General features: G+C 37.1%; 1 protein-coding gene across 1 annotated transcript in view; it reads right to left on the bottom strand.

Moving 5' to 3' along the window:
* Positions 1-26421, bottom strand: part of LOC121379934 — a 54121-nt gene that overhangs the window by 20391 nt on the left and 7309 nt on the right. Inside the window, exons 2-11 of the mRNA XM_041508624.1 lie at positions 25544-25647; positions 15609-15731; positions 13209-13304; positions 11206-11340; positions 10054-10141; positions 9237-9319; positions 6332-6421; positions 5270-5404; positions 1812-1899; positions 873-934 (exon numbers count right to left, since the gene is read on the bottom strand). Coding sequence (XP_041364558.1) covers positions 873-934; positions 1812-1899; positions 5270-5404; positions 6332-6421; positions 9237-9319; positions 10054-10141; positions 11206-11340; positions 13209-13304; positions 15609-15713 — 882 coding nt within the window. The 5' untranslated portion in view covers positions 15714-15731; positions 25544-25647. The remainder of the gene's footprint in view (positions 1-872; positions 935-1811; positions 1900-5269; positions 5405-6331; positions 6422-9236; positions 9320-10053; positions 10142-11205; positions 11341-13208; positions 13305-15608; positions 15732-25543; positions 25648-26421) is intronic.

The following is a 26421-nucleotide window of genomic DNA, read 5'->3' as shown; positions in this document are numbered from 1 at the left end:
CAATGCAAATTATATCGCATATTTGAATAGCTTTATAAAGACAAATATCGGTTAATTGCATACGAAAACCAAAAAATCTAGAAAATTCCGTCATAAAATGTTCCACAAACTTTTAATATTTTACCAGAAACAATTGTAATTGCACAGAGATCAAAGCAGAATGGTTAAAAACTAATATTAAAAGAAGAAAAAAGTAAAGCAGTTACTAAAACAGGCGATGTACATTGTTGACAAACTACGAATACTCACACAAGACTCGTAGTGCTTATAGCAATTTGTTCAAGTGTTTATTGCAGTAATCCTGGGACCATTATTGCATCATTTAAGTCTTGATGCCGAGATTTCAGATGTGATATGTCCTTTTTTACAAAATCACTTAAAACTATACTGACAACGGAATGGAACTCTGTTGACAAAACACCTACCGGTACACAAAATTCTATTCAGCTGTGGAATAGTCCATTGCAGGGATGGGGAAAAATAAAATTGTCAATCGGTCCCACGTGATGTCATCACTACCGGGGGGGGGGGGGGTAGAAGGAGAAAAAAAGAAAGGAATAAAAATTTAAATTATAAAATCATTTAAATATTTTCCAAAATGGTGTTTTTAAAAAAATCACAGTGGCGTTTGTATATTTTTATATTGAATTATGAACATGAAACAATAAACATAAAAACATGAAAGAAAAAAATGTTTTATAACATTGACCAGCGAAAAACCCCCAAATTGAATATATTTTACATAATGGAATAAATAACATATAAAAAAAGGAATAAAAGTTATGAATTTTAACTCCCATATATGTAAAAAAAATGTATGAGTATTCAAGTATTAAATATTGTAAACTGGTAATACATGCACCTGAACTTACCAATTTCTCTGTCACTGATCTGCGAGATCGATGGAGCTCTGACATAGTGGAGATAGTGGAGTCTAGTTACAAAAATATATATTATCAGTTACATATATGCATTAATTATTTCTTAATAAGCATAAATTTGATATTAAATGGTTGAGGATTTAATATTTTATTTATTTACCCAATAACAGTTTTTGTAAGCAATATGTTAAATAGATAATTCTCATGAATATGTACAGAAAGTCACATGGTCAAATTTAATTATGTAATTTGTAAAATGATAGTTTCTGGTTGTAATTAAAAAGTGTGACGGACAATAATACAAGAGTATTCAATAGAGATGATTTATCTTACAGTGAGTGGTTGCCAGATGTATCTAATGACTGCAGGGTCAGATTTAGACCTTGGGAGGCCCGGGGCACTTCAGGTTCGTGGGCCCCTCAACATAGAAATTAATTTAAATGACAAATAAATTTTTTAAACTAATTTTATAATTATTACATTTTTTTTTATAAAGGAAGTTTTTAGTCGGGGGGGGGGGGGGGCTCTCTGGCAGGGGGCCCCAGGGCAATTTCCCCCTTATAAATCCAGCACTGCTAATGAGTGAAAGTGAACCACAAGTTGTAAGATAAATTTGCAAATCATGAACAGGCATGAATATACAATATATATATAGAACATACTATTTTATTTCCTACACACTCTGAAAAAGTAATTTTTAAAATATAGTTTACAGTAAACAGTAAACAAAAAACACTGGATATTAGGATGAAGGTGTTCAAGTTAATGACATCACAGACACAGTGACATAGAAAAATGACATCATGTGTTTATGGTTATTCGGAACACTTGGGTTATGACCTTGGAATAGCCAATCACATGTCTTAGAAGTGATCTACAATATCATCACAACAACAACAACAACAACAAAAAACCCTCCACTACACATACTTGTGCACAACTTGATTTTCTCACATGCTTTTTTCGGGTCTATTCCTTCAGACAGAACTTTGACAAGTTCTGGAGCAAACTGAAGACACTGAAATGTAATCAGGTAACTTCAAATGTTAATCTAAAAATTTATATACAAAATAATATTCTCCACAGAATTTGAGATTGTTAGATAATGGTAAAGGTCAGTGTAACTGTCAAATTTTAAAATTTGAGTGTCCACAGGAGTAAATAATGAGTCATTATTTATTAGCAATTACTTTAAAAGCATAATGTGTGTATTCACAACTGAAATTAATCTTGTGTGCAAAAAAATAATTCCTTATAATTCATACATATATATGCATACTACTAAAACAAAAAGGCTCCCCAACCTTTTTAATTCACTTACTTTATAAGTACACTATTTACACAAACCTTAATTGGCTGAATTTACAAAGCTTGTTTTTGTTATGAATGTACACTGCTGAAAAACATGTGTTAAATAATATTCAGCCTAAAGTGTTTAACACTAGTTAACTTAATATGTGTCTTACTGAGTTTATAACAGACGACATTTAACTTACACTAGTTAAGACTGTTACACTAGTTGATATTCGACTTACCCCATCTTTCAGCGGCTCTGGCAGACTGTTACACTAGTTGATATTCGACTTACCCCATCTTTGAGTGGCTCTGGCAGACTGTTACACTAGTTGATATTCGACTTACCCCATCTTTGAGTGGCTCTGGCAGACTGTTACACTAGTTGATATTCGACTTACCCCATCTTTGAGTGGCTCTGGCAGACTGTTACACTAGTTGATATTCGACTTACCCCATCTTTGAGTGGCTCTGGCAGACTGTTACACTAGTTGATATTCGACTTACCCCATCTTTGAGTGGCTCTGGCAGACTGTTACACTAGTTGATATTCGACTTACCCCATCTTTGAGTGGCTCTGGCAGACTGTTACACTAGTTGATATTCGACTTACCCCATCTTTCAGCGGCTCTGGCAGACTGTTACACTAGTTGATATTCGACTTACCCCATCTTTGAGTGGCTCTGGCAGACTGTTACACTAGTTGATATTCGACTTACCCCATCTTTGAGTGGCTCTGGCAGACTGTTACACTAGTTGATATTCGACTTACCCCATCTTTGAGTGGCTCTGGCAGACTGTTACACTAGTTGATATTCGACTTACCCCATCTTTGAGTGGCTCTGGCAGACTGTTACACTAGTTGATATTCGACTTACCCCATCTTTGAGTGGCTCTGGCTTCAGCGGCTCTGGCAGACTGTTACACTAGTTGATATTCGACTTACCCCATCTTTGAGTGGCTCTGGCAGACTGTTACACTAGTTGATATTCGACTTACCCCATCTTTGAGTGGCTCTGGCAGACTGTTACACTAGTTGATATTCGACTTACCCCATCTTTGAGTGGCTCTGGCAGACTGTTACACTAGTTGATATTCGACTTACCCCATCTTTGAGTGGCTCTGGCAGACTGTTACACTAGTTGATATTCGACTTACCCCATCTTTGAGTGGCTCTGGCAGACTGTTACACTAGTTGATATTCGACTTACCCCATCTTTGAGTGGCTCTGGCAGACTGTTACACTAGTTGATATTCGACTTACCCCATCTTTGAGTGGCTCTGGCAGACTGTTACACTAGTTGATATTCGACTTACCCCATCTTTGAGTGGCTCTGGCTTCAGCGGCTCTGGCAGACTGTTACACTAGTTGATATTCGACTTACCCCATCTTTGAGTGGCTCTGGCAGACTGTTACACTAGTTGATATTCGACTTACCCCATCTTTGAGTGGCTCTGGCTTCAGCGGCTCTGGCAGACTGTTACACTAGTTGATATTCGACTTACCCCATCTTTGAGTGGCTCTGGCAGACTGTTACACTAGTTGATATTCGACTTACCCCATCTTTGAGTGGCTCTGGCAGACTGTTACACTAGTTGATATTCGACTTACCCCATCTTTGAGTGGCTCTGGCAGACTGTTACACTAGTTGATATTCGACTTACCCCATCTTTGAGTGGCTCTGGCAGACTGTTACACTAGTTGATATTCGACTTACCCCATCTTTGAGTGGCTCTGGCAGACTGTTACACTAGTTGATATTCGACTTACCCCATCTTTGAGTGGCTCTGGCAGACTGTTACACTAGTTGATATTCGACTTACCCCATCTTTGAGTGGCTCTGGCTTCAGCGGCTCTGGCAGACTGTTACACTAGTTGATATTCGACTTACCCCATCTTTGAGTGGCTCTGGCAGACTGTTACACTAGTTGATATTCGACTTACCCCATCTTTGAGTGGCTCTGGCAGACTGTTACACTAGTTGATATTCGACTTACCCCATCTTTGAGTGGCTCTGGCTTCAGCGGCTCTGGCAGACTGTTACACTAGTTGATATTCGACTTACCCCATCTTTGAGTGGCTCTGGCAGACTGTTACACTAGTTGATATTCGACTTACCCCATCTTTGAGTGGCTCTGGCTTCAGCGGCTCTGGCAGACTGTTACACTAGTTGATATTCGACTTACCCCATCTTTGAGTGGCTCTGGCAGACTGTTACACTAGTTGATATTCGACTTACCCCATCTTTGAGTGGCTCTGGCAGACTGTTACACTAGTTGATATTCGACTTACCCCATCTTTGAGTGGCTCTGGCAGACTGTTACACTAGTTGATATTCGACTTACCCCATCTTTGAGTGGCTCTGGCAGACTGTTACACTAGTTGATATTCGACTTACCCCATCTTTGAGTGGCTCTGGCTTCAGCGGCTCTGGCAGACTGTTACACTAGTTGATATTCGACTTACCCCATCTTTCAGTGGCTCTGGCAGACTGTTACACTAGTTGATATTCGACTTACCCCATCTTTCAGTGGCTCTGGCAGACTGTTACACTAGTTGATATTCGACTTACCCCATCTTTGAGTGGCTCTGGCAGACTGTTACACTAGTTGATATTCGACTTACCCCATCTTTGAGTGGCTCTGGCTTCAGCGGCTCTGGCAGACTGTTACACTAGTTGATATTCGACTTACCCCATCTTTCAGTGGCTCTGGCAGACTGTTACACTAGTTGATATTCGACTTACCCCATCTTTGAGTGGCTCTGGCAGACTGTTACACTAGTTGATATTCGACTTACCCCATCTTTGAGTGGCTCTGGCTTCAGCGGCTCTGGCAGACTGTTACACTAGTTGATATTCGACTTACCCCATCTTTCAGTGGCTCTGGCAGACTGTTACACTAGTTGATATTCGACTTACCCCATCTTTCAGTGGCTCTGGCAGACTGTTACACTAGTTGATATTCGACTTACCCCATCTTTGAGTGGCTCTGGCAGACTGTTACACTAGTTGATATTCGACTTACCCCATCTTTGAGTGGCTCTGGCTTCAGCGGCTCTGGCAGACTGTTACACTAGTTGATATTCGACTTACCCCATCTTTCAGTGGCTCTGGCAGACTGTTACAGATCTTGTAGACCGTCTGGTTGATGGCTGCCTCTGACTTGTTCTGCTTGATGTATTTGTCAATGGTCTGCACCAGGAACTCGCACAGTGCACACGCGGCACCCTCAAACAACAAACAGGTCAAGCAGTGTAATAATATGTTAAAACTGTTCTATATCGAACAAAGATGATATAACTGATACAAGGAAGGAAATGGTTTATTTAACGACGCACTCAACACATTTTATTTACAGTTATATGGCATCAGACATATTGTTAAGGACCACACATATATTGAGGGAGGAAACCCATTGTCGCCACTTCATGGGCTACTCTTTTCGATTAGCAGCAACAGATCTTTTATATGCACCATCCCATAGATAGGATAGTACATACCATGGCTTTTAATGTACCAGTCGTGGTGCACTGGCTGGATAACTGATGGAAGTAATTGTAGCTGATTAGTTGATGTTAATAAAGGCAGTGTAAACAAGTGAAGCATTGTGACATCCATATTAAAGTTTATTTTATATAAAACAAATCTGGTAAATGGTGGAATTCATTTTTGCTGATGATAAGGTAAGTGCAGTCATGTTAAGCATACAGTTCAAAGAGATGGTGGCAGATTTGTTTGTCATAACAAGACAGTATATCATATCTGTTGGCAGTGAAAATGCAAGAGTTTATTAACACAGCATTTGTGTTTGTATATAGCATTAGAAAGTTTGTTTTGTTTAGCATCACTACAGCACACTGATTTATCAACCATCCGCTATTGAATGTCAAACATTTGGTGATTTTTTTACATGAAGTCTTTGAGGAAATCTGTTACATTTTTCCATTAGCAGCAAGGGATCTTTTATATGCACTTTCCCACAGATAGACTAGCACATACCAAAACATTTGATATACCAGTCAAGAAACACTGGTTGGAATTGGGGGGGGGGGGGGGGGGGGAGAGAACAGTGGGTAAAAAAAATATGAATCTTTTAAGATAACTAGGGACACAAATTTTTAAATTTATATAGATTTATGAAAGTAGATAACTCACTTCCTCTGTTATTTCTGTGTGTGTGTTAGTTTGTGGTTTCTGTTTGCGGGGCACACATATCTTGAGTTCCTCACAGACTGCTCCAGCTTCCTGAAATGATATAACAAATTACCTATACAGACTGAGTGCCATTTTATACAAAGAAATAAACTATATAGACCGAGTATAATTTTAAATAAAGAAAAAAAAACTATACAAAGTGAGTACCATTTACAATGAATAAAAGTATATACAGACTGAGTATTCATTATAAGACCTGACAGCCTGGAAAATTGAAGTATTTGCCTTGGACACTATTTTTGAACCTAAATTAGATCTATATTATCACCAAAATAAAATTAATACAGAGTACCATCATTATTCAAAACAAATATCAAGAACTGTCTAGCTCTATTCACCGTACTCAACCAATCTCAATCATTTGACATGTGCTATCCACTAAAGGTTCAAACACAGACAGTGGCAGATCCAGAAAATCCATTTAGGGGGGGGGGGGGCAGTGGCATGAGGTGGAATGTCAAGGGAACTTTGGGGGAGGTATGGAGGGGGATCATAAAAAAATGAAAATTAATATATAATAAAATTATAACTATCGCAAAATTTAGGGGGGCCCGGGCCCCTGGGCCACCCCCCTAGATCCACCTTTGACAGAGTTATCCTGGAAATGTGTCCAAGACAGGCACTGCCTGTTACGTATAGCCGTGACTAGATACCTTCTCTTCTATATTACTCATTTATGAGACCTTATTTTCATAAAAATATATTTAAAGGGACTATTCTAAGTTTGCAGGTAGTACTATACCAAATAACTTCCGGCTGGGTCAAAGTTCGAGGTGCACCCAACTTTTGATAGAGAAGTGAACACCACAAGTCCTGTGATTGGTTATAAATGTGAGTGTGTTGGTTGTAAAAAATAATAGTTTCATCTGGGTAAAATAAATGTTCAATTTTATTTCATCTAGTACCAATGTGTCAAGTAGCCTTGTGCTTGAAACATGTATGGGGTACCTGTAAAAAAAAAAACTCAAATTTTGTGCGAAACTAGGGTAGTCATAGACGCTACCCGTTATCTCAGAAACGAGCAGCTTGACCCCCATTTTTTTCTGATTCACTTTAAGTGTAAGGGGTGGTAGTATTTATATCCGTGGCGTTTATGTCGGTTGATACGTTGCAGGTAGGAGTTTTAGCCGCATATGTTACTATTGTCGTCTATGGGATTTGATTTGGTAGTATACACCCTGCAGCCTAATAGAGCATTTTTAATAACTAAAATTGCTATTAAATACACTTTCTTGTTTAAAATGTCAGTGTATGTATGTATATATATATATATACAATGTGTTTCTTTTTACCCTGATATTTGCAAAAATTGTATTTTAGCTTAAAAAATTTCATACATACAAAAAGGTTTTACATTAGGAAGCAAAATGAAATTTGAGCCAATACAAACATTAGGATGACCAGAAACACATTCGATATACAGACACTGATATTCTGAACAATAAACTGTATTCCAGGTTTAACTTCACTTGTTAAATATGATTTATTGTTTGTAAATATGCTACAATGGTTGCAAACACTTTAAAATTAGAGTGTAAATTGAAATGTCACTCAAAATGTAGTATAAATAGTCTGTATTTATAAATAGTCTGTCGTATATCTTACATTTTGAGTGACAGTACAATACTCTATATACTTTAAAGTTTAACTAGAACAAAGTCATGACTAAACAGCCAGCTAGCATTTAGAGATGATAACAATATCCATCACTAATACATTTATTTTCTTCTTCTTTGTTCATTGCATTTGAAAGCTTTCATTTCCCATATGAGCGAAAACGCACTAAGCTACAATTAGGCATTTCTTTACATGCCACATTTGTCCATCTTAGACAGTGGTGCATTTCATTTACACAGTAAAACCTCTCAAGACCGGACCCTCTGTAAATCAAAATTCTCTCAAAACCGGACGTTTTACAGAGTCCTCTTTTAAAAACCAGTACAGAACTTAACCTTTCTAAAGCGGATCCCTCTCAATACCGGACATTTTTATTGGTCCCATGGGTGTCCAGTATAGAGGAGTTTCACTGTACTTATTCTCATGCTTATATCCAATTTAGGTTCAAGCACACTGTCATGGGCACACACACCTCAGCTATCCACGCTGTCTGTACAAGATAGTGGGTTAGTTGTCAGTTATTAGTGGTTAGTAAGAGAAGTTTGTGTGGTGACCATACACCTACCCATTAAGTCATTAAACTAGGTGGAAGCCAGTATTGGGATGCGAACCCAGTACCTACAAGCCTTAAGTCTGATGACTACACCACCAAGGCAGGTCACAGTGGTGCATATTTGTCTAGCTTTTATCCTTTGACCAATCAAACTTGGCTGACTCTACCACAGACTGAAGCTTCCATTAGTATAGCTTTTTGGGTCTGTGAGATATACAAGTTACCTCACCTCATCAAAGCATGTTAGAAGCATTTACTGGGCATTTGGTTTTACTGTGGTTAACCACAGACAATTTCTGCACCATTGGTTTGGCTTTGTACACAATAAAAAAATATATATTTTACCATAATTTCACTTCATGTTCACATTTTGTAAATGGTACAATTTTTTTTAATTACAATATTTTTTCCCAAACACAATTAAATGCATTAGTATTCTTCAAACAAAAAACTGTTTAATAATAATACTTAACCTTCACCCCTGTCAGAATAGTTTTCAGTTCCATACTGAGCAGATGTCATTTCCATATTTTTTATTTTTTTTATAAATGAAACAAAATATTAAGTTTTAAATTTAAAAATATAACATAAAAAAATTAGTTGGTTATGATATATTTATTGTGTATGAAGGCAAAACAATGATGGACCTTAATTAAAATTTCAACTTTCACTCACTTCTGGTAGCAACTGTTCTGCAACAACATTACACATGTTACAGCTGATCACTTTCCACTCCAGAGGTTTCTCTCCATCAGTGGCTGCAGAAACAGAAGAAACGTAATATTTCAGAACAGAAATATTACTCATCTTACTAATTTTACTTTATATTAAAGATTTGAATAGAGTCAAACCTGTATATTTATAATGTTGAATGTTTAAACGTTAATGAAACCAAGATAAGAAGATTAAGGTTGATGTTTGATAGTTATTGACTTGCAAAAAGATATGTATGTTGGTAAGTTGAATGTTGAATGTTGATTTTAATGTCCAAAAGTTAAAAACAAAGTCAGGAAATTATTTTTGGTCAGTGTCATTTCTTGAATCCATAAAACTTATATTGTCCTGGCAGATGATCAATAATTGTTTAAAATGTTCACTTGAATATAAAAAAAACCCAACATGATCTGATATTAAGAATTTGTTATGTTTTTAAAAGAAAGAAAGAAAGACGAATGCTTAGATACACCCTAAATCTAATTTTTACAGAAAGTAAGGAAGTTCACAAATATTTTCTACACATATCCTTGTTTTAACAGATAAGATGAAAAAGTCAAAAATGTTACATATGCCTGTAAAATCAGTGAAAAAATCCAAATGTTACTGATGACATGAGAAATTCCAAAATATTACGTTGACATGCCATGATTTAACAGAAAGATGCTAAAGTCCAATATGTTACATATAAAGTGAGAAAGTTCAGAATTTTACACATGAATGGAAAAAAACCCACCCCAAAATATTACCAATGGCATGAGAAAGTAGAAAATATTACCTTGACATGCCCCAATTTTAACACAGATATCATGAGGGTCAATTCCAGCAGCCAGTTGCTTCACAATTTCAGGTGCCTCTTTATAACACTGGAAAAAAAGAAAAAAATGAAATTAAAATAATAATATATTAGTGATTTTATTATTAGGGCTGCTAGCTGTACAAGCACTGGTATGCAGTCAGTAAAATAATTTATCATTAAACTACTCACCATTCCAACATGGGTTCATGTAATAAAACTTTAAAATAAAACCTTTTTAAAAATCTTCAAACTTTAACTATATATTCATGCATAGGATAGACTTTATTAAAAGAAAAACACTTGGGAAAAATTACAGCATTTCCATATTAACTGTGAATCAGAATTTTCCATCACCATCCTCGTAATTTTTAAAGGCACATCTGCCATGCTGAATATAATCCTGCCATGGTCGCAAAACCTGGTAATTCCCATCAAATATAAATGTTTCTCATAATGATACATGTACCACCAAATGAAGAATTTCTGGTAATGTGTAATCATACCATTGACTGGATAATTTCTGGTAATGTGTAATCATATGATTGACTGGAGAATTTTTGGTAATGTGTAATCATATTATTGACTGGAGAATTTCTGGTAATGTGTAATCATACCATTGACTGGAGAATTCTGGTAATGTGTAATCATACCATTGACTGGATAATTTCTGGTAATGTGTAATCATATGATTGACTGGAGAATTTCTGGTAATGTGTAATCATATCATTGACTGGAGAATGTTTGGTAATGTGTAATCATACCATTGACTAGAGAATTTCTGGTAATGTGTAATCATACCACTGACTGGAGAATTTCTGGTAATGTGTAATCATACCATTTACTGGATAATTTCTGGTAATATGTAATCATACCAATGACTGGAGAATTTCTGGTAATGTGTAATCATACCAATAGTTGGAGAAACTCTTGCAATTAGTAATCATACCATTTACTGGAGAATTTCTGGTAATGCTTAATCATAACATTGACTGGAGAATTTCTGGTAATGCGTAATCATACCATTGACTGGAGAATTTCTGGTAATGAGTAATCATACCACTGACTGGAGAATTTCTGGTAATGTGTAATCATACCACTGACTGGAGAATTTCTGGTAATGTGTAATCATACCATTGACTGGAGAAACTGTGGCATCTTGTCACAGATTTGGTAGACTGTCTGGTTGATAGCTGGCAGTGACGAGTTCTTCTTTATATACCTCTGGATCACGTTAATCAGGAACTGACAGAACTCACATTTGGTGGTCTGAAACACACAATTCACATTAATTATTCAACGTAATATATAAGCTTTTTGATGCAGTTAAAGGCACTGACATTTTATGGTCTGAAAAACACAATTCACATTAAAGGAAGGGACAATTAAGGCATTTGGCCTGGTATGAATATTCAACGATATATAATGCACATTATTGCTTAACATCAACAAGAATAATTGTATAGTTAATTAATAAAACGGTTAAATTGACGGCTAATGGGCACAGCCATTTTGTACCATCCCAGTGAATACGCCCAGAAATTAGTCTTTGAACTGAAGAAACAAAACATACCTGATTTTTGCGGATGCATCGCAATGTTCTGTAATAATAGTCATCCCAGTAAGCCAGCAACAAGTATATATTATTTTTCAATACAAAATAAACCACCATTGTCTAAGTGTTGAAATAACTGTATTATGTTTTGTACATAAATTAACCCACATACTGAAATAATAATTGGTCTTTTCTTTCTGTGGCTGTACCTGTGGTTCCTGATTGGTAGGTGTATATTTAGACGGTCCCAAGACAATGTGTCTAGACACACTAAAAAGACGTGCCTCTTTTATTAAGATCACAGGGTATTGTGTGATAACCGCGCAGACATCCCTCATATCATAATGGACATTATCAGCCATCCTGTAAGTAATTCTGTAAAACCCTTGATTAAGTAGACTTTCCCATCTAAAAATCACAAAACTGACCAATTACATAGTCCCAAAGAAAATAAAATTATCACTTGGGTATCATGAGTGGTTGTTTTTGCTCGAATGTACCCTACCAATAGGCCTAATAATATACATTGCTTTCTTTGGATTTTTTAAAAGAAAAGAGAAAAATACTATAACTCCATTTCGTTCTATTGATGCAAATTGAAATATATTTAGTTAAACAGTTTATTACACTATCAAGTCATTTATGTTGTTTTGTAAGTCAGGTTGATGAAAGCGAAGTGCCTTGTCGTAAATTAGAACCTTTGTTTTCACTGTGTATAGAGGCATTGGACAGAGCTGACATCACTTTGCCCCAAGCGAAACAAAATGGCTGCCCCCAGTTACAACATGTAGCAGGAATAATCATGTTTTTTTTATTAACTCTAAAATTATGCGTTTTTCATTTTTTAAAGTGTCAGTATGTGCTGGTGATCCGGGTATGCATCTTTCTAACACATAAGGCGTTTGCTTGAGTTGACCCTCCCTTTAATTACTCAATCAAATATATAAGCTTTTTGATGGAGTTAAAGGAACTGACATTTTATGGTCTGAAAAACACAATTCACATTAATTACTCAACCAAATATATACATGCTTTGATGGAGTTAAAGTCACTGACATTTTGTGGTCTGAAAAAAAAAACATCTTAGCAATGGCAACAAACTCAGGCAGTTCTTTAAATAGTAGCTTAAAATAAAATATCATAGGAATTACAGTAAGTGACTTCATAATAATGTGCTATAAACATACCCTGTTCTAAAATGTTCACAAGTAAACCCACCAAAAAATCCCAAATTAAACAAAACATTTCAAAATCTCTACTAATTGGATTTCATCAAAATAAGAATCCAACAGGCCCATAGGAACCAGGGGACTGGGGGAGGGGGTCTGTGCCCCTCCCACTCGAGGATGATAATGTAAGCTTTTTTGTGCTACTCTATATAAATAAAGATTTAAATGTGTCACACACACACACACACACACACACCCCCCCACACACACACCCCCCACTATGTGTCCCCTGAACTAGAGATTGTGCACCCGAACTCCAGATGTTGTTCCTAAGGATCTGTCCAATTATACAGAGATTTTCAACTGATTAAGAACCACTGTGGCTGCACAGAACACAACTTGGTTACACCAACCTTTTTTTCTGATTCTGGCTCCTGGGACACAACGGGTTCTCTGTTGATTTCCACTGCTGGACAAAACTTGAGAAATGTACACAGTCCAGACGGATTCTGAATAAACAAGTAATAGTGTTCTTTAATGTAAGAAACATCAGATATTGTTCTTCAATAAAAGGCTAACTTTTAAAATCGTAAATGATTTTCTAAACTGAATAGGTAGGCAGCCAGGCAGGCAGATGGATAACCATGCAGCCAGGTGAGTGGGCAAGTAGATTAGTAGGCAGAAGAGGGGATAATGGATGGATGGATGGATGGATGGATGGATGAATGGTTGAATGAATGAATGGCTGGATGCATGGAAGGATATATGATGGATTGTTGGTGAATGAATGGGTGGATGGATGGGTAGGTGTGTGTATGAATGAATGAATGGATGGATGGATGGATGGATGGATGGATGGATGCATATATGAAAGGATGGGTGGGTGTATTGATGATGGATGGATGGATTGATGGATGGATAGGTGGATGACAGGTGACTGATGGATGGAAGAGTGGATGGAATGGTGTATGGATTGATTGATGGGTGGATGAATAGATGGGTAGGTGTGTATGGATGAATTGAAGGATATATGGGTGGATGATGAATGGATAGAAGGGTGGATAATGGATTGGTAGATGGATGATTGGATGGGTAAATGAATGGATGGTTGAATTGTGGATGGGTGGACTGGTGGATGGATGCATTAATGGATAGATGGGTGAATAGATGGGTGGATGATGGATGGATGGGTGAATAATGGGTGGAAGGATGGATGGATGGATAGGTGGCTAAATGGATGGATGAATGGATGGACTGATGGTTGGTTGGATAGTTGGCTAAATAGATAGATGGATGGTAGGTGGATGGATGGATGGATGTAATGATGGAAAGACTAATTGGTGGATGAATGGATGGATGGATGGAGGTATGAATGGATGATGGATGGGTGGATGGATTGATGAATGGAATGTGATAGGATAGAGTAATGGAAAAATGGATGGATATATGATGGATGGATTGATGGATGGATGGGTAGGTGGGTGGGTGTTTGGGCAGATGGATGGATGGATGGATGGATGGGTGGGTTGGTGGGTGGTTGTTTGGGCAAATGGATAGATGGATGGACAGATGGATGGATGGTTGGTAGGCTGGATAATTGGCTAAATGGATGGATGGGTAGGTATTGGACAGATGAATGGATGGATGCATGGATGGATGGGTAGATGAGTGTATGGATGGATAGATGGAAGGATACATGGATAGATGGATAGATGGTTGCATGATGGATGGATGGACGGGTGGATGGATAGATGGGTGAATAGATGGATGGATGGATGGATAATGGATGGAAGAATTGATAGATGGATGGATAGTTGGCTAAATGGATGGATGGATTGATGGATGGATTGATGGATGGATAGATGGATGGACGGATAGGAGGATGGATGGACAGGTGGATTGATGGATGGACAGAAGGATGGACAGATGGACAGACGGATAGATGGATGGATGGATGGACGGATATATGGATGGATGGATAGATGGATGAATGGATGGATGGTTAATTGGTTGGATATTTGGCTAAATGGATTGATGGATGGGTGGGTGGGTGGATGGATGGATGGATGCATGGATGGATGGATGGATGGATGGATGCATAGATTAATTGGTGGGTGAGTGGATGGATGGATGGATGGATGGATAGATGGGTGGATAGATTAATTGGTGGGTGAGTGGATGGATGAATGGAGGTATGGATGGACTAATGAGTAGATGGATTGATTAATGGACTGTCATAGGAGAGAATAATGGAAAGATGGATGGCTATATGATGGATGGATGGATAGATTAACATTATATAAGAAAATAAGAATAAAATTACTGATGGATGGAATAATAGATGGATGAATTGACAGACAAAAGTATCATAGTAAGTTGGGATAGAAGGAAGAAAAGGTGTCCTTTTTAGGTTAACAAAAATATGACAATAAAATGGGAATAAAATAACGAAAACAAAGTTTACCAATAGTCTTATCCAAGTTAATACAAAATGAAAAATGCAATTAGCTATAGTTGACTGTTTGTTTTGTTTAATGACACCACTAGAGCACATTGTTTTAAAAACCATTGGGTATTGAATGTTAAACATTTGGTAACTTTTACATATAGTCTTAGAGAAAAAACCCACTAAATTTTTCCATTGGTAGCATGGTATCTTTTATATGCACCATCCCACAGACAGGATAGCACATACCATAACCTTTCATGGTGCACTGGCTGGAACGAGAAATAGCCCAATGAGCCCACTGACCGTGCATCAAGTGAGTGCTTTACCACTAGACTATGTCCCCTGCATTAACACACACTCCTACCATTTCATGGGCAAATAGCTGAACCATGGCAGGACTCAGGCTGTGGACAACATCGAAACATCGTTCCTTGGCGAATCCCTCCAGGCGATCACACTTGGTAATCATATGATCCACAAATTTAGCCTGCAAATATCAAATGCAGAATGGAAACTACAGAGTCTTCAAATTACAATATTCTTGTAGAAATGCAAAATGAAACTGCATTTTAATGGATTTTTTTTTTTTAAGGTTTCTGAACTTTGATCTATTTGAAAGAATAGTGCATGAAATTTATATTACATAGCGATATCCAACATATGATTGTCACTGATTTAAGACTTTTGATTGGCTGCTCCACTGTGATGAAAGAAAGAAAGAAAGAAATATTTTATTTAACGACACACTCAACACATTTTATTTACGGTTATATGGCGTTAGACATATGGTTAAGGACCACACAGATTTTTAAGAGGAAACCCACTGTCGCCACTACATGGACTACTCTTTCCGATTAGCAGCAAGGGATCTTTTATTTGCACTTCCCACAGGCAGGATAGCACAAACCATGGCCTTTGTTGAACCAGTTATGGATCACTGGTTGGTGCAAATGGTTTACACCTACCCATTGATCCTTGCGGAGCACTCACTCAGGGTTTGGAGTCGGTATCTGGATTTGAAATCCCATGCCTCGACTGGGATCCGAACCCAGTACCTACCAGCCTGTAGACCGATGGCCAAACCACTACGCCACCAAGGCCGGTTGCCATTGTGATGAACTACATGAAAATGAAATGAGCTACATTCTTGTTAACAAATTCTAGAATATTCTACACCCCCCAGCTTCAGAGTTAGAGGAACTGGTTCCCCCGATTCCCCTCTCCCCCCAGCTTCAAAGTTGGATGTGCTGGTGCCCCCTGATTCCCCCCTCCCCCAGCTTCAGAGCTGGAGGTGGCTGGTGCCCCAATGGAATTATGGATGATAAACAGGTTTCTGACAAACTTTTATTAGGCTATTAAGTAAATATTTTAATTTATTAAGGGTTTAATCGTGAAATAGTATACATTAAGATATATATTATATTTGCTTTTTATGCAGGAACGAGAAATAGCCCAATGGGTCAACCGACAGAGATTGATCCTGGACAGACCGTGCATCAAGAGAATTCTTTACCACTGTCCCACCCCAGGGAGAGAGAGAGACAGACAGAGACAGAGAGAGAAACAGACAGAGAGAGAGACACACAGACATACACAGAGAAAGAGACACACACACACACAGAGAGAGAGAGAGAGAGAGAGAGAGAGAGAGAGAGAGAGAGAGAGAGAGACAGAGACAGAATGACAGAGAGAGAGAGAGAGAGAGAGAGAGAGAGAGAGAGAGAGAGAGAGAGAGAGAGAGAGAGAGACAGAGACAGAGAGAGAGAGAGACAGAGAGACAGAGACAGAGAGAGAGAGAGACAGAGAGAGAGAGAGACACACACACAGACAGACAGACAGACAGACAGACAGACAGACAGACTAAGATCAAAGCACCCCATGCAAGTGCTCTACTAACTAAGCTAGATCCTCAAGTCCCTCCCCACTGCAAAAAAAACTAAATAAATAAAAAAACTAAACAAAGACTGGAGGATTATATTTATTTGTGTATACCATATATCTATAAGAATTTAATTTGTTGTATAGTAAAGTTCAGACATGAACAATGGGTGTGTACATTGTTGACAACTGTGTTTGTCAGCTATCATTAAATACACCTGTAGCTGATAATAGCAGTGAATTGTGAACCACGCTGATAACCTGATCCAGAGTCCTAAATAACAGCCACCAGATAAAAACAGGTATAGCTTTTACAGATCAATGAATTAAATCTGTACTTTTACTAGAAAGTTCTAACTGACCAATGCAAAATGGTGTAACATAACTACATGTAGATAAAAACAATACATGGCACATACAAATGTACATATACATGTATGTATGTATGATGTATGTATGTATGTATGTATGTATGTATGTATGTATGTATGTATGTATGTATGTATTGATGTATGAACATCTATATATTGTATGTATGTCGAGGTTGACTGTTACATACATAGATATTAACGCACTGGCACAGGGTATAATTAAATCCTTTCTGGCCTCACAAATTGTTCCATGTCATTGCTGGGACTCGAACCGAATTGCCTGCAAATTGCAAGACTAACCACGATGCGCTCTGAGCTATCGAGACATCCATGTATACATATGAGCCGTCACATGGGAAAACCTACAACTTAGCAAAAAAAGTTCGTCTTATTTTTTGGTAAATAAAAGGTAATAACCTTACAAAATTAAATCTCAGGTATTTGGGCTCTATCTTAATTATATTTTGTAAAAATAAAGCATTAATGACGTAACGTTTTCAAAATCAAAGTTGATGGTGTCAAAATGAAATTTCAATGTTATTACCTTATTCTACTTCCCATCCAATTTCAATGAAATCAATTGATTTGGAATCGGTACTTTGTTCATTTTATTTTTACCCAGTATTTTAAGTTATATATTCCGATTTATTAATAAAAAAAATTTAAAGCTATATATTCCAATTTAATTTCTTAAAATTAATCTAAAGATCCCATACATGAATGTAGGCTAATACTAATTAGTGAGAGATATGAAATTTAGCAAACTACAACATTTCGCACCAATGTTTTTCAATTTTCTGTTACATATTGCACCCCATCCCACTTTATTCAGATTCCTGTATCCACTATGAAGTAATTTAATATTTTATTGGTGTCGTACAGTCGAACGATATCGTTTCATTCTTCGGTTGGTAGTGGGCATGTTGTAACCTGGTACTTGGGGCAGACAAAGTGTCAAATGGTTTTATATTTAGTTTTGTTTCTGTTGTGACAAGTGTTCTCACTGTTCCATTTAAGCGGGGCGGCCGGCCCACTATTGCATTTTGCCGCCCCGCTTTCGTGTTTTGCCGCCCCCTTTATTTTTCTCCATCCCTCTTTATTTTCCTGCATCCTACTATATTTTACAGAATCCAGCTCCACTATTTCATATTGGACACTTTTTTTCAAACTGAAAAAAAATCAAATCAATTAGTCGGCACACTCGACATCAAAGAAAACAAGCTGCGGTGTGGAAAAACTTCAGTAGCTTACAATAGTTACTGAAACATAATTTAAAGGGAGAGTAAACTAAAACATGAGCCTTATGTGTTGCAAAGATGCATACCCGGACCATCAACACATACTGACACTTTACCAAATGAAAAATGCGTAATTTTAGTGTTAATAAAAAAACGTGATTATTCCTGCTAACTGGGGGCAGCCATTTTCTTTTCTTTTCGAGGTGACCGGGACAGCTAGCTTGGGGCGAAGTGACGTCAGCTCCTGACCATCTCCTGTATGTACAGTGTAAACAAAAGCAGTGATTTTCGATAATATATATAGTGCTGGATATACTTATTGCTGGCTTACTGGGATGTATATTATTACAGAACATTACAATGTATGACTATTTATCATCCCGCAAAAACCAGGTAGATCATGTTTCTCTAGTTCTAAGGCTCATTCCTGACGTTACGCGTTAAGTATTACGTAACCACCAGCTCGCCAGAGGGCGTATTCACTGGAATGAAACAAAATGGCTGCACCCATTATATCTAATAGCCATGACATTTAACCGTTTTATTAATTAAATATAATAATATATTTGTTGATATTAAGTAATAATGTGCATTATATATCTTTGCATATGCATACCAGTCCAAAAGCCTTGCTTAAGCATTCGTTTAACACTATTTTAACAGCCTCGGTCAATCAGTTTTTATGTTCACTAACTTTCGTCTGATATTTTGTTCTCAATTGCAGATGTAGTTGGTTGTAACTGATGATTTTTAATTAGTTGTTTCTTTATTCAGCAATTCTTTATAAAATATTAGAAAGTTTTCATTTTGGGGGTATCACTGCTTATAAAAATAACGAAAGTGTTCATCATTAAAAGTATTTTTCTTGGAAACCAAATTATATATACACCGCCTTTACAAAAATGAAACTGGCGATATCAGTGCAATCGATTCATTCGGTGAAGAAATAAAAAGAACACAGACATGATATCCCAATTCTGAGGAACACCTTTATTTTTTTTAGATATCTTGAAATCTTTATTAAAATAATATTAAAACAAGTGGTATGTCTTTTCGCAAAGTCGACCAATACCCAATGATAGGCCTACACTTAGTACTTGGGCTAGCCTATACGTTAACCATGTTTCCCACCCCTTTTTTTCTTTTTCTCTTTGGTTTCTTTTTTAGGGGGTGGGGGTGGAGGGGGGCTTCCACCCTCTTTTAATTTTTACCCAGTAAGAATATTATGTAGGAATACATTTCCTTCTGCTCTTTTTCCATTTCCCTCAACTTCAAAATATGGTCATAAATTTGATTTTCAGATTATTTTCTAAAAGACAATCCACTGCATCCTTTCTGTAACTTCCATTACCATAGTTTGACACCCAACAGCCGATGTATTTTTCGTGCTGGGGTGTCATTAAACATTCATTCATTCATTCCTTTCTGTAACTTGTGCTAATTGGATGAGGTTCAGTGTCATTCTGCTCACTGGTGTTATCATCAAATAAGTGTTTGATTCTACGTTCAGTATTATTGTCAACATCTACTGGACTGTATTTATCATATTCATCCAATACAGTTAAGGTTAAAGTTAGAGAACATTGATTTATTAATCATCGACTATTGGATGTCAAACATTTGGTAATATTGACCTATAGTCTTACAGAGGAAACCCGCTACATTTTTCTATTAGTAGCAACAGATGTTTTATATGCACCATCCCATAGACAGGATAGCACATACCACGGCCTTTGATATGCCAGTCGTTGTGCACTAGATGGGCCGAAAAATAGCCCAATGGCTCCACCGACAGCGATCGATCTCAGACCAGACCTAAAAATGTAGTATTGTTACTGACATATATATATATTTTGTAGGAAATGACTTAGTTTTCAGTATTTAGATTATAAATAGAAATAGGAGTAGAAATAGTGGTGTTGATTGTAGTCCACAGAACAGGTAGGCCTAACCGAGTGGTAGACCCATGCAACCCGATATGATCCTAATTTGATGTTTGGTCTAACTTGTGAATATTGTATTTAACTTCTAGAAAAGTTGTTGAACTTTATGTTATGTATAATCATGTACCTTATAAAAACGTGTGATACTTGCATACCATATCGATATATAGGACTTCTCCCTATGCTTGTAAATGTGTATCAAAGTACTGATGGTATCGCTAACGATCTCGACCAATGTTCTCAGGTACAAAATACAAAATAGTAACCAAACACTATTGTACATATATATATTTTACTTCAAACTGATCTTCATGTAAAGAAGATGTCATCTTCTAAATTCTTCAAAACAAACAACTTTTACTTCCGCGTTTACATGTGATGTCAAACTTTGAGCTGTGTTTACTCGGTTTCTGACGTCATGCTAAGTTGTAGGTTTTCACGTGTGACAGCTCATATATTAATATAGGAAAATGTGTCACGATTTAACCTACAAAACATTGTGTGTTGATGACACTACATCACAAGAAAAGTTCAAATGTTCTCTTTTTATCAAGAGACAGCGTCTGTGATGTTTACTTGTGTCTAAAGCAATGATAAAATATGAAGGAAGGAACTGTTTTAGTTAACGACGCACTCAACACATTTTATTTACGGTTATATGGCATCAGACATATGGTTATGGACCACACAGATATTGAGAGAGGAAACCAGCTGTCGCCACTTCATGGGCTACTCTTTTCGATTAGCAGTAATGGATCTTTTATATGCACCATCCCACAGACAGGATAGCACATACCACGGCCTTTGATATACCAGTCATGGTGCACTGGTTGGAGCGAGAAAAAGCCCAATGGGCCCACCACTGGGCTACATCCCGCCCCTGATAAAAAAAATTAATGTACTGTATCCACTGAACTTAATTAATTAGCTATCTTTAGCACAGTGCAAGATAAATCTGTCTGACTCTAATACTAGACAATTTCTAACTAAGTCTGACATCATAACTCATGTTTTACAATGATTGACATCATTTTGTTTCAGAATTCTGTTTAAATACTTATTCAACAATTCGGAGCGGGATGTAGCTCAGTGGTACAGCGCTTGCTCGATGCGCAGTCGGTCTGGGATCGATCCCCGTCAGTGGGCCCATTGGGCTATTTCTCGTCACAGTCAGTGCACCACGACTGGTATATCAAAGGCTGTGGTATGTGCTATCCTGTCTGTGGGATGGTGCATATAAAAGATCACTTGCTGCTAACTGGAAAGAGTAGCCCATGAAGTGGTGACAGAGGGTTTCCTCTCAATATCTGTGTGGTCCTTAACCATATGTCACCGGCCTCGGTGGCGTCGTGGCAGGCCATCGGTCTACAGGCTGGTAGGTACTGGGTTCGGATCCCAGTCGAGGCATGGGATTTTTAATCCAGATACCGACTCCAAACCCTGAGTGAGTGCTCCGCAAGGCTCAATGGGTAGGTGTAAACCACTTGCACCGACCAGTGATCCATAACTGGTTCAACAAAGGCCATGGTTTGTGCTATCCTGCCTGTGGGAAGCGCAAATAAAAGATCCCTTGCTGCCTGTCGTAAAAAGAGTAGCCTATGTGGCGACAGCGGGTTTCCTCTAAAAACAGTGTCAGAATGACCATATGTTTGACGTCCAATAGCCGATGATAAGATAAAAAATCAATGTGCTCTAGCGGCGTCGTTAAATAAAACAAACTTTACTTTACTTTTTTAACCATATGTCTGACACCATATCACCGTAATTAAAATGTGTTGAGTGGTGCATCGTTAAATAAAACATTTCTTTCTTTTTTTTATTCAAAAATTCACAATGTTGCTATTTCAAATTGAATCATTGTTTCAAAAATATTTTTTTAAATGAATATTTTCAACTTTATATTTATGGTCAAGTTGTTACATTAAATGTCACTGCATAATGTGGATAGGATTAAATGAGTTTGTAGGAGCTAACGGTCCCCTGGTTAGGGGGCGCAATACTTGGTTATGGCCCGGGAAGGAGATAAACTTGTATAAATGGTCCTAAAATGAATTCTACCTCGTGGGACTTGTTGATGTGTACTACGGTAATTAGGATCTATCTACGTCCTGGTAATCGTTAATTGCCCTTTTACCTGGTTGACGTGTGTGCAGTCAAAAGGTAACAATGAACTAATTATGTACCACAGTACAGTTATTAGCACTAAGAATTTGTTTCATTGGTTATGTTGTGGGTATTACAAATAAATAAAAGAAAAGAAATGTTTAAAAGCTATACAATAATATCGGCTCCAACCTAAGTTTTAACGACTCTGGTGTAAATCAGTCTGTCAATCTGTTGTCTGTCTGTGTGTCTGTCTCTCTGTATCTACGTCTGTTTGTTAATTTTTATATGTTAATACAACAAACTATCCAATTTGAAAGTAGCATAACAGTTTTATTCAAACTTCAGTAACACATTAATTGATTCTATAATTCAGTTTTACAATTCATTTTGAACGCAAAACATTTTCCGTTGATTCTCGCAGCTTTCAACTAAAATGCAAACATTCTCTGATGTGATCAGTAGAGACCAATACGAGCAAAATAAAACAAAACAGGAGAAAAAGAAAAAAAAACAATAAAAGAAAAGAAAACATACACAAGCGCCTGCTCATTTGCTACCCCGAACAGTAATGCTTGACTATAAACGCTTCTCATTTCGTTGGTAAAGAAAACACGGCTCACACTGCAGAACATGTAAACCAATTAGTTCCTTCTACTTCCTGGGACATTCATAATTTGGCAAACCGGTACTACACAAAATAGGCTTTTCTATGTCCCGGGCTGACACCCAATACTTGCCTTGCCCCAGGAGCTGGCAACCGATGCTGTCACTGATTCTAGAATAAACAACCCTTAGTTTACAAAATTAATGTTTTATTACTGGGCAAGAAAAAGAATCAATCACAGTTGTGAGGTAAAAATAAGGCAATTCCAACTCTTGGGACAAAATGTTTTTGTAAGGGTCTCATTACTTAGAAAAACAAAAACATTTTTTCCCTTGGATTGGAATTGCCTTATCTACACCTCACAATGTTGATTGATTTGATTAAGCTACAATTTGCTCAACAATAATTGACCTATCATGTCTTTAACATTTTGAACATTCCCATCAAGTGAAACTGGTTCCAGACATTCCAATTATTTGTCATTTTTCAATGTTCATTCTACTCCATTTAAATTTCAGCAACCCATTTTGTTTACCATAGTATATGTAAGTCTTTTAGGGTGGGACGTAGCCCAGTAGTAAAGTACTTAACTGATGTGTAATCAGTCTAGGATCGATCCCCGTTGGTGAGCCCAAATACCTATTTCTTGTTCCTGCCAGTGCTCCACAACTGGTGTTACAAAGGTTGTGGTATGTACTTTCTTGTCTGTTGGATGCTGCTCATAAAAGATCCTTTGCTGCTAATTGGAAAGAGTGTGACCGCAGCCAATTTCTGTTCTCATTATCTGTGTGGTTGTTAACCACATATCCAACACCATATAATCATAATTAAAATGTGTGAGTGTGACATTAAATAAAACATTTCTTCCTTCCTTCATGAAAGTCCTTCCCTCTTAAGCATAACATGTTGATGGATTTCTGGGAGAGAGTCATCGGGTTCACCCTGTCCAGTGCCAAATTAGCCAATTACTAATTTTTATACAAAATGGCAACAACGTTTAGTATTTGGCTGATAAAACATTTCTTAAATTAATCACTTTTTTTAATAATACTTTTCAAGGAAATATTTACATATCTGAAAATTTTCTAAACCAGAATTGATTCCAGTGTGAGCCCTGAATGATAAAATAATTCAGATGAGGATATTTGATCACTACTTTTAATTCCGGAATGACTACAACTAAAAAACATCTCAGGGCACATCCCAAATGAATGTTTTTTTTTAAAAACCCACTAAAATATATAATGGTGTATAGTCTTGTCATGTCTGCACTGTCTACTAGTATGGTAAAACCTGTCTAAACTGGACCCTGAATAAACCGGAAACATGTCATAACCAGCCAAATTTCATGGTCCTGAATTTTCTAAATTCTTAGATGAGACCATCTAAACATGATCTGGCCTGATCTGGTTTAGACAGGTTTTACTGTATTATCAGTTGATCACATGAAAAGTCTGGACTTTTTAACGCAGAACATAAATTATATGGTAGGTTAGATTTTTTTTTGGGGGGGGGGGGGGGAGGGGTGTTATTGACACAACTAAAGCACAATGATTTATTAATCATTGGCTATTGAATGTCAGATATTTGTTATTTCTGACATATATACTAGTAGTCTTAAAGAAAAAACCTGTTACATTTTTTTTATTAGTAGCAAGGGATCTTTTATGTGCATCATTCCACAGACAGGATAGCACATACCACGGTCTTTAATATACCAGTTGTGGTGCACTGGTTGGGACAGGAAAAACAAAACAATCATAGAATGGGTGATTTGATTCTGTGATGCAAGCACCTCAGAAAAGCACTCCACTTTTTTTTCTCTTTCATTCCAAGTTGAACAAATACTAATAATTGATTATACACGGCCACTGAGGTAATATTTTATTTGCTTTCTTATTACTTTATCTGTGACTATTGTAACATAATCACTTTTTTTTTATTCACAGATACCCTGTTTCCAATTAACTGCACCAATCCAGGGGAAAAAAGAGACAGTTGGTCTACACGATCCAGGAGGAATGATGTGTTTTATAAAACTAATAACAATTTCAAGTAACCTGGAATTTAGACAGTAATAACATAATCACTTTACTGTGCTTTCTACAAAACACTGACGCACAACCATCACAATAAGAATTAGGTTAAAACTTGATTACCTGGTTTTTCTCATTGGAGATTTGTTGTTGGACATCCTTGAGAAGAACTAGACAGACATCACAGATGACCTCACTGTTGCCATCCTTCACCAGGATTGGAGAGGCTGAAATTAAAACATATCACAGTATTGTCATAAATATTTTACTACAAAATGGTTAAACTGTAAAAAAACAAGGAGAACCAGCTTCAGTGGCACAGGAAGGAAGGACATGCTTTATTTAACAATGCACTCAACACATTTTATTTAGAGAAGGAAGGAAGGAAGGAAGGACATGCTTTATTTAACAATGCACTCAACACATTTTATTTAGAGAAGGAAGGAAGGAAATGTTTTATTTAACAATGCACTCAACACATTTTAATTAGGGAAGGAAGGAAATATTTTATTTATCAACACATTTTATTTATGGTTATATGGCATCGGACATGTGGTTAAGGACCACATGGATAATAAGAGAGGAAACCTGCTGTCGCCACTTCATGGGCTATTCTTTTCGATTAGCAGAAAGGGATCTTTTATATGCACCATTCCATAAACAGGATAGCACATACCACAGCCTTTGATATACCAGTTGTGTTGCACTGGCTGGAATGAGAAATAGTCCAATGGGCCCACCAATGGGAATCAATCCTAAACTGACCACACATCAAGTGGGCACTTAACCATTGGGCTAAGTCCTGCCAGTGGCACAGTGACTTTGAAGCTGCAGACCCTAGAAGCAATCACGACATTGCCTAAAATATCCTTTTGATCTGCCTTGTTCAAAGATATAATTTTGATCACCGAATATGGTTTTGTCATTCACATTTATGACACACGTGTCTTTTCTATTATATAATATATATAATGCATTTTTAGCTACTCAAACATTAGCAT

This window comes from Gigantopelta aegis, chromosome 8, assembly GCF_016097555.1.
Source record: "Gigantopelta aegis isolate Gae_Host chromosome 8, Gae_host_genome, whole genome shotgun sequence".
NCBI classification, from domain to species: domain Eukaryota; kingdom Metazoa; phylum Mollusca; class Gastropoda; order Neomphalida; family Peltospiridae; genus Gigantopelta; species Gigantopelta aegis.
The sequence above is the reverse complement of the archived record's forward strand: the minus strand, read 5'-3'. Positions and strand labels throughout refer to the sequence as shown.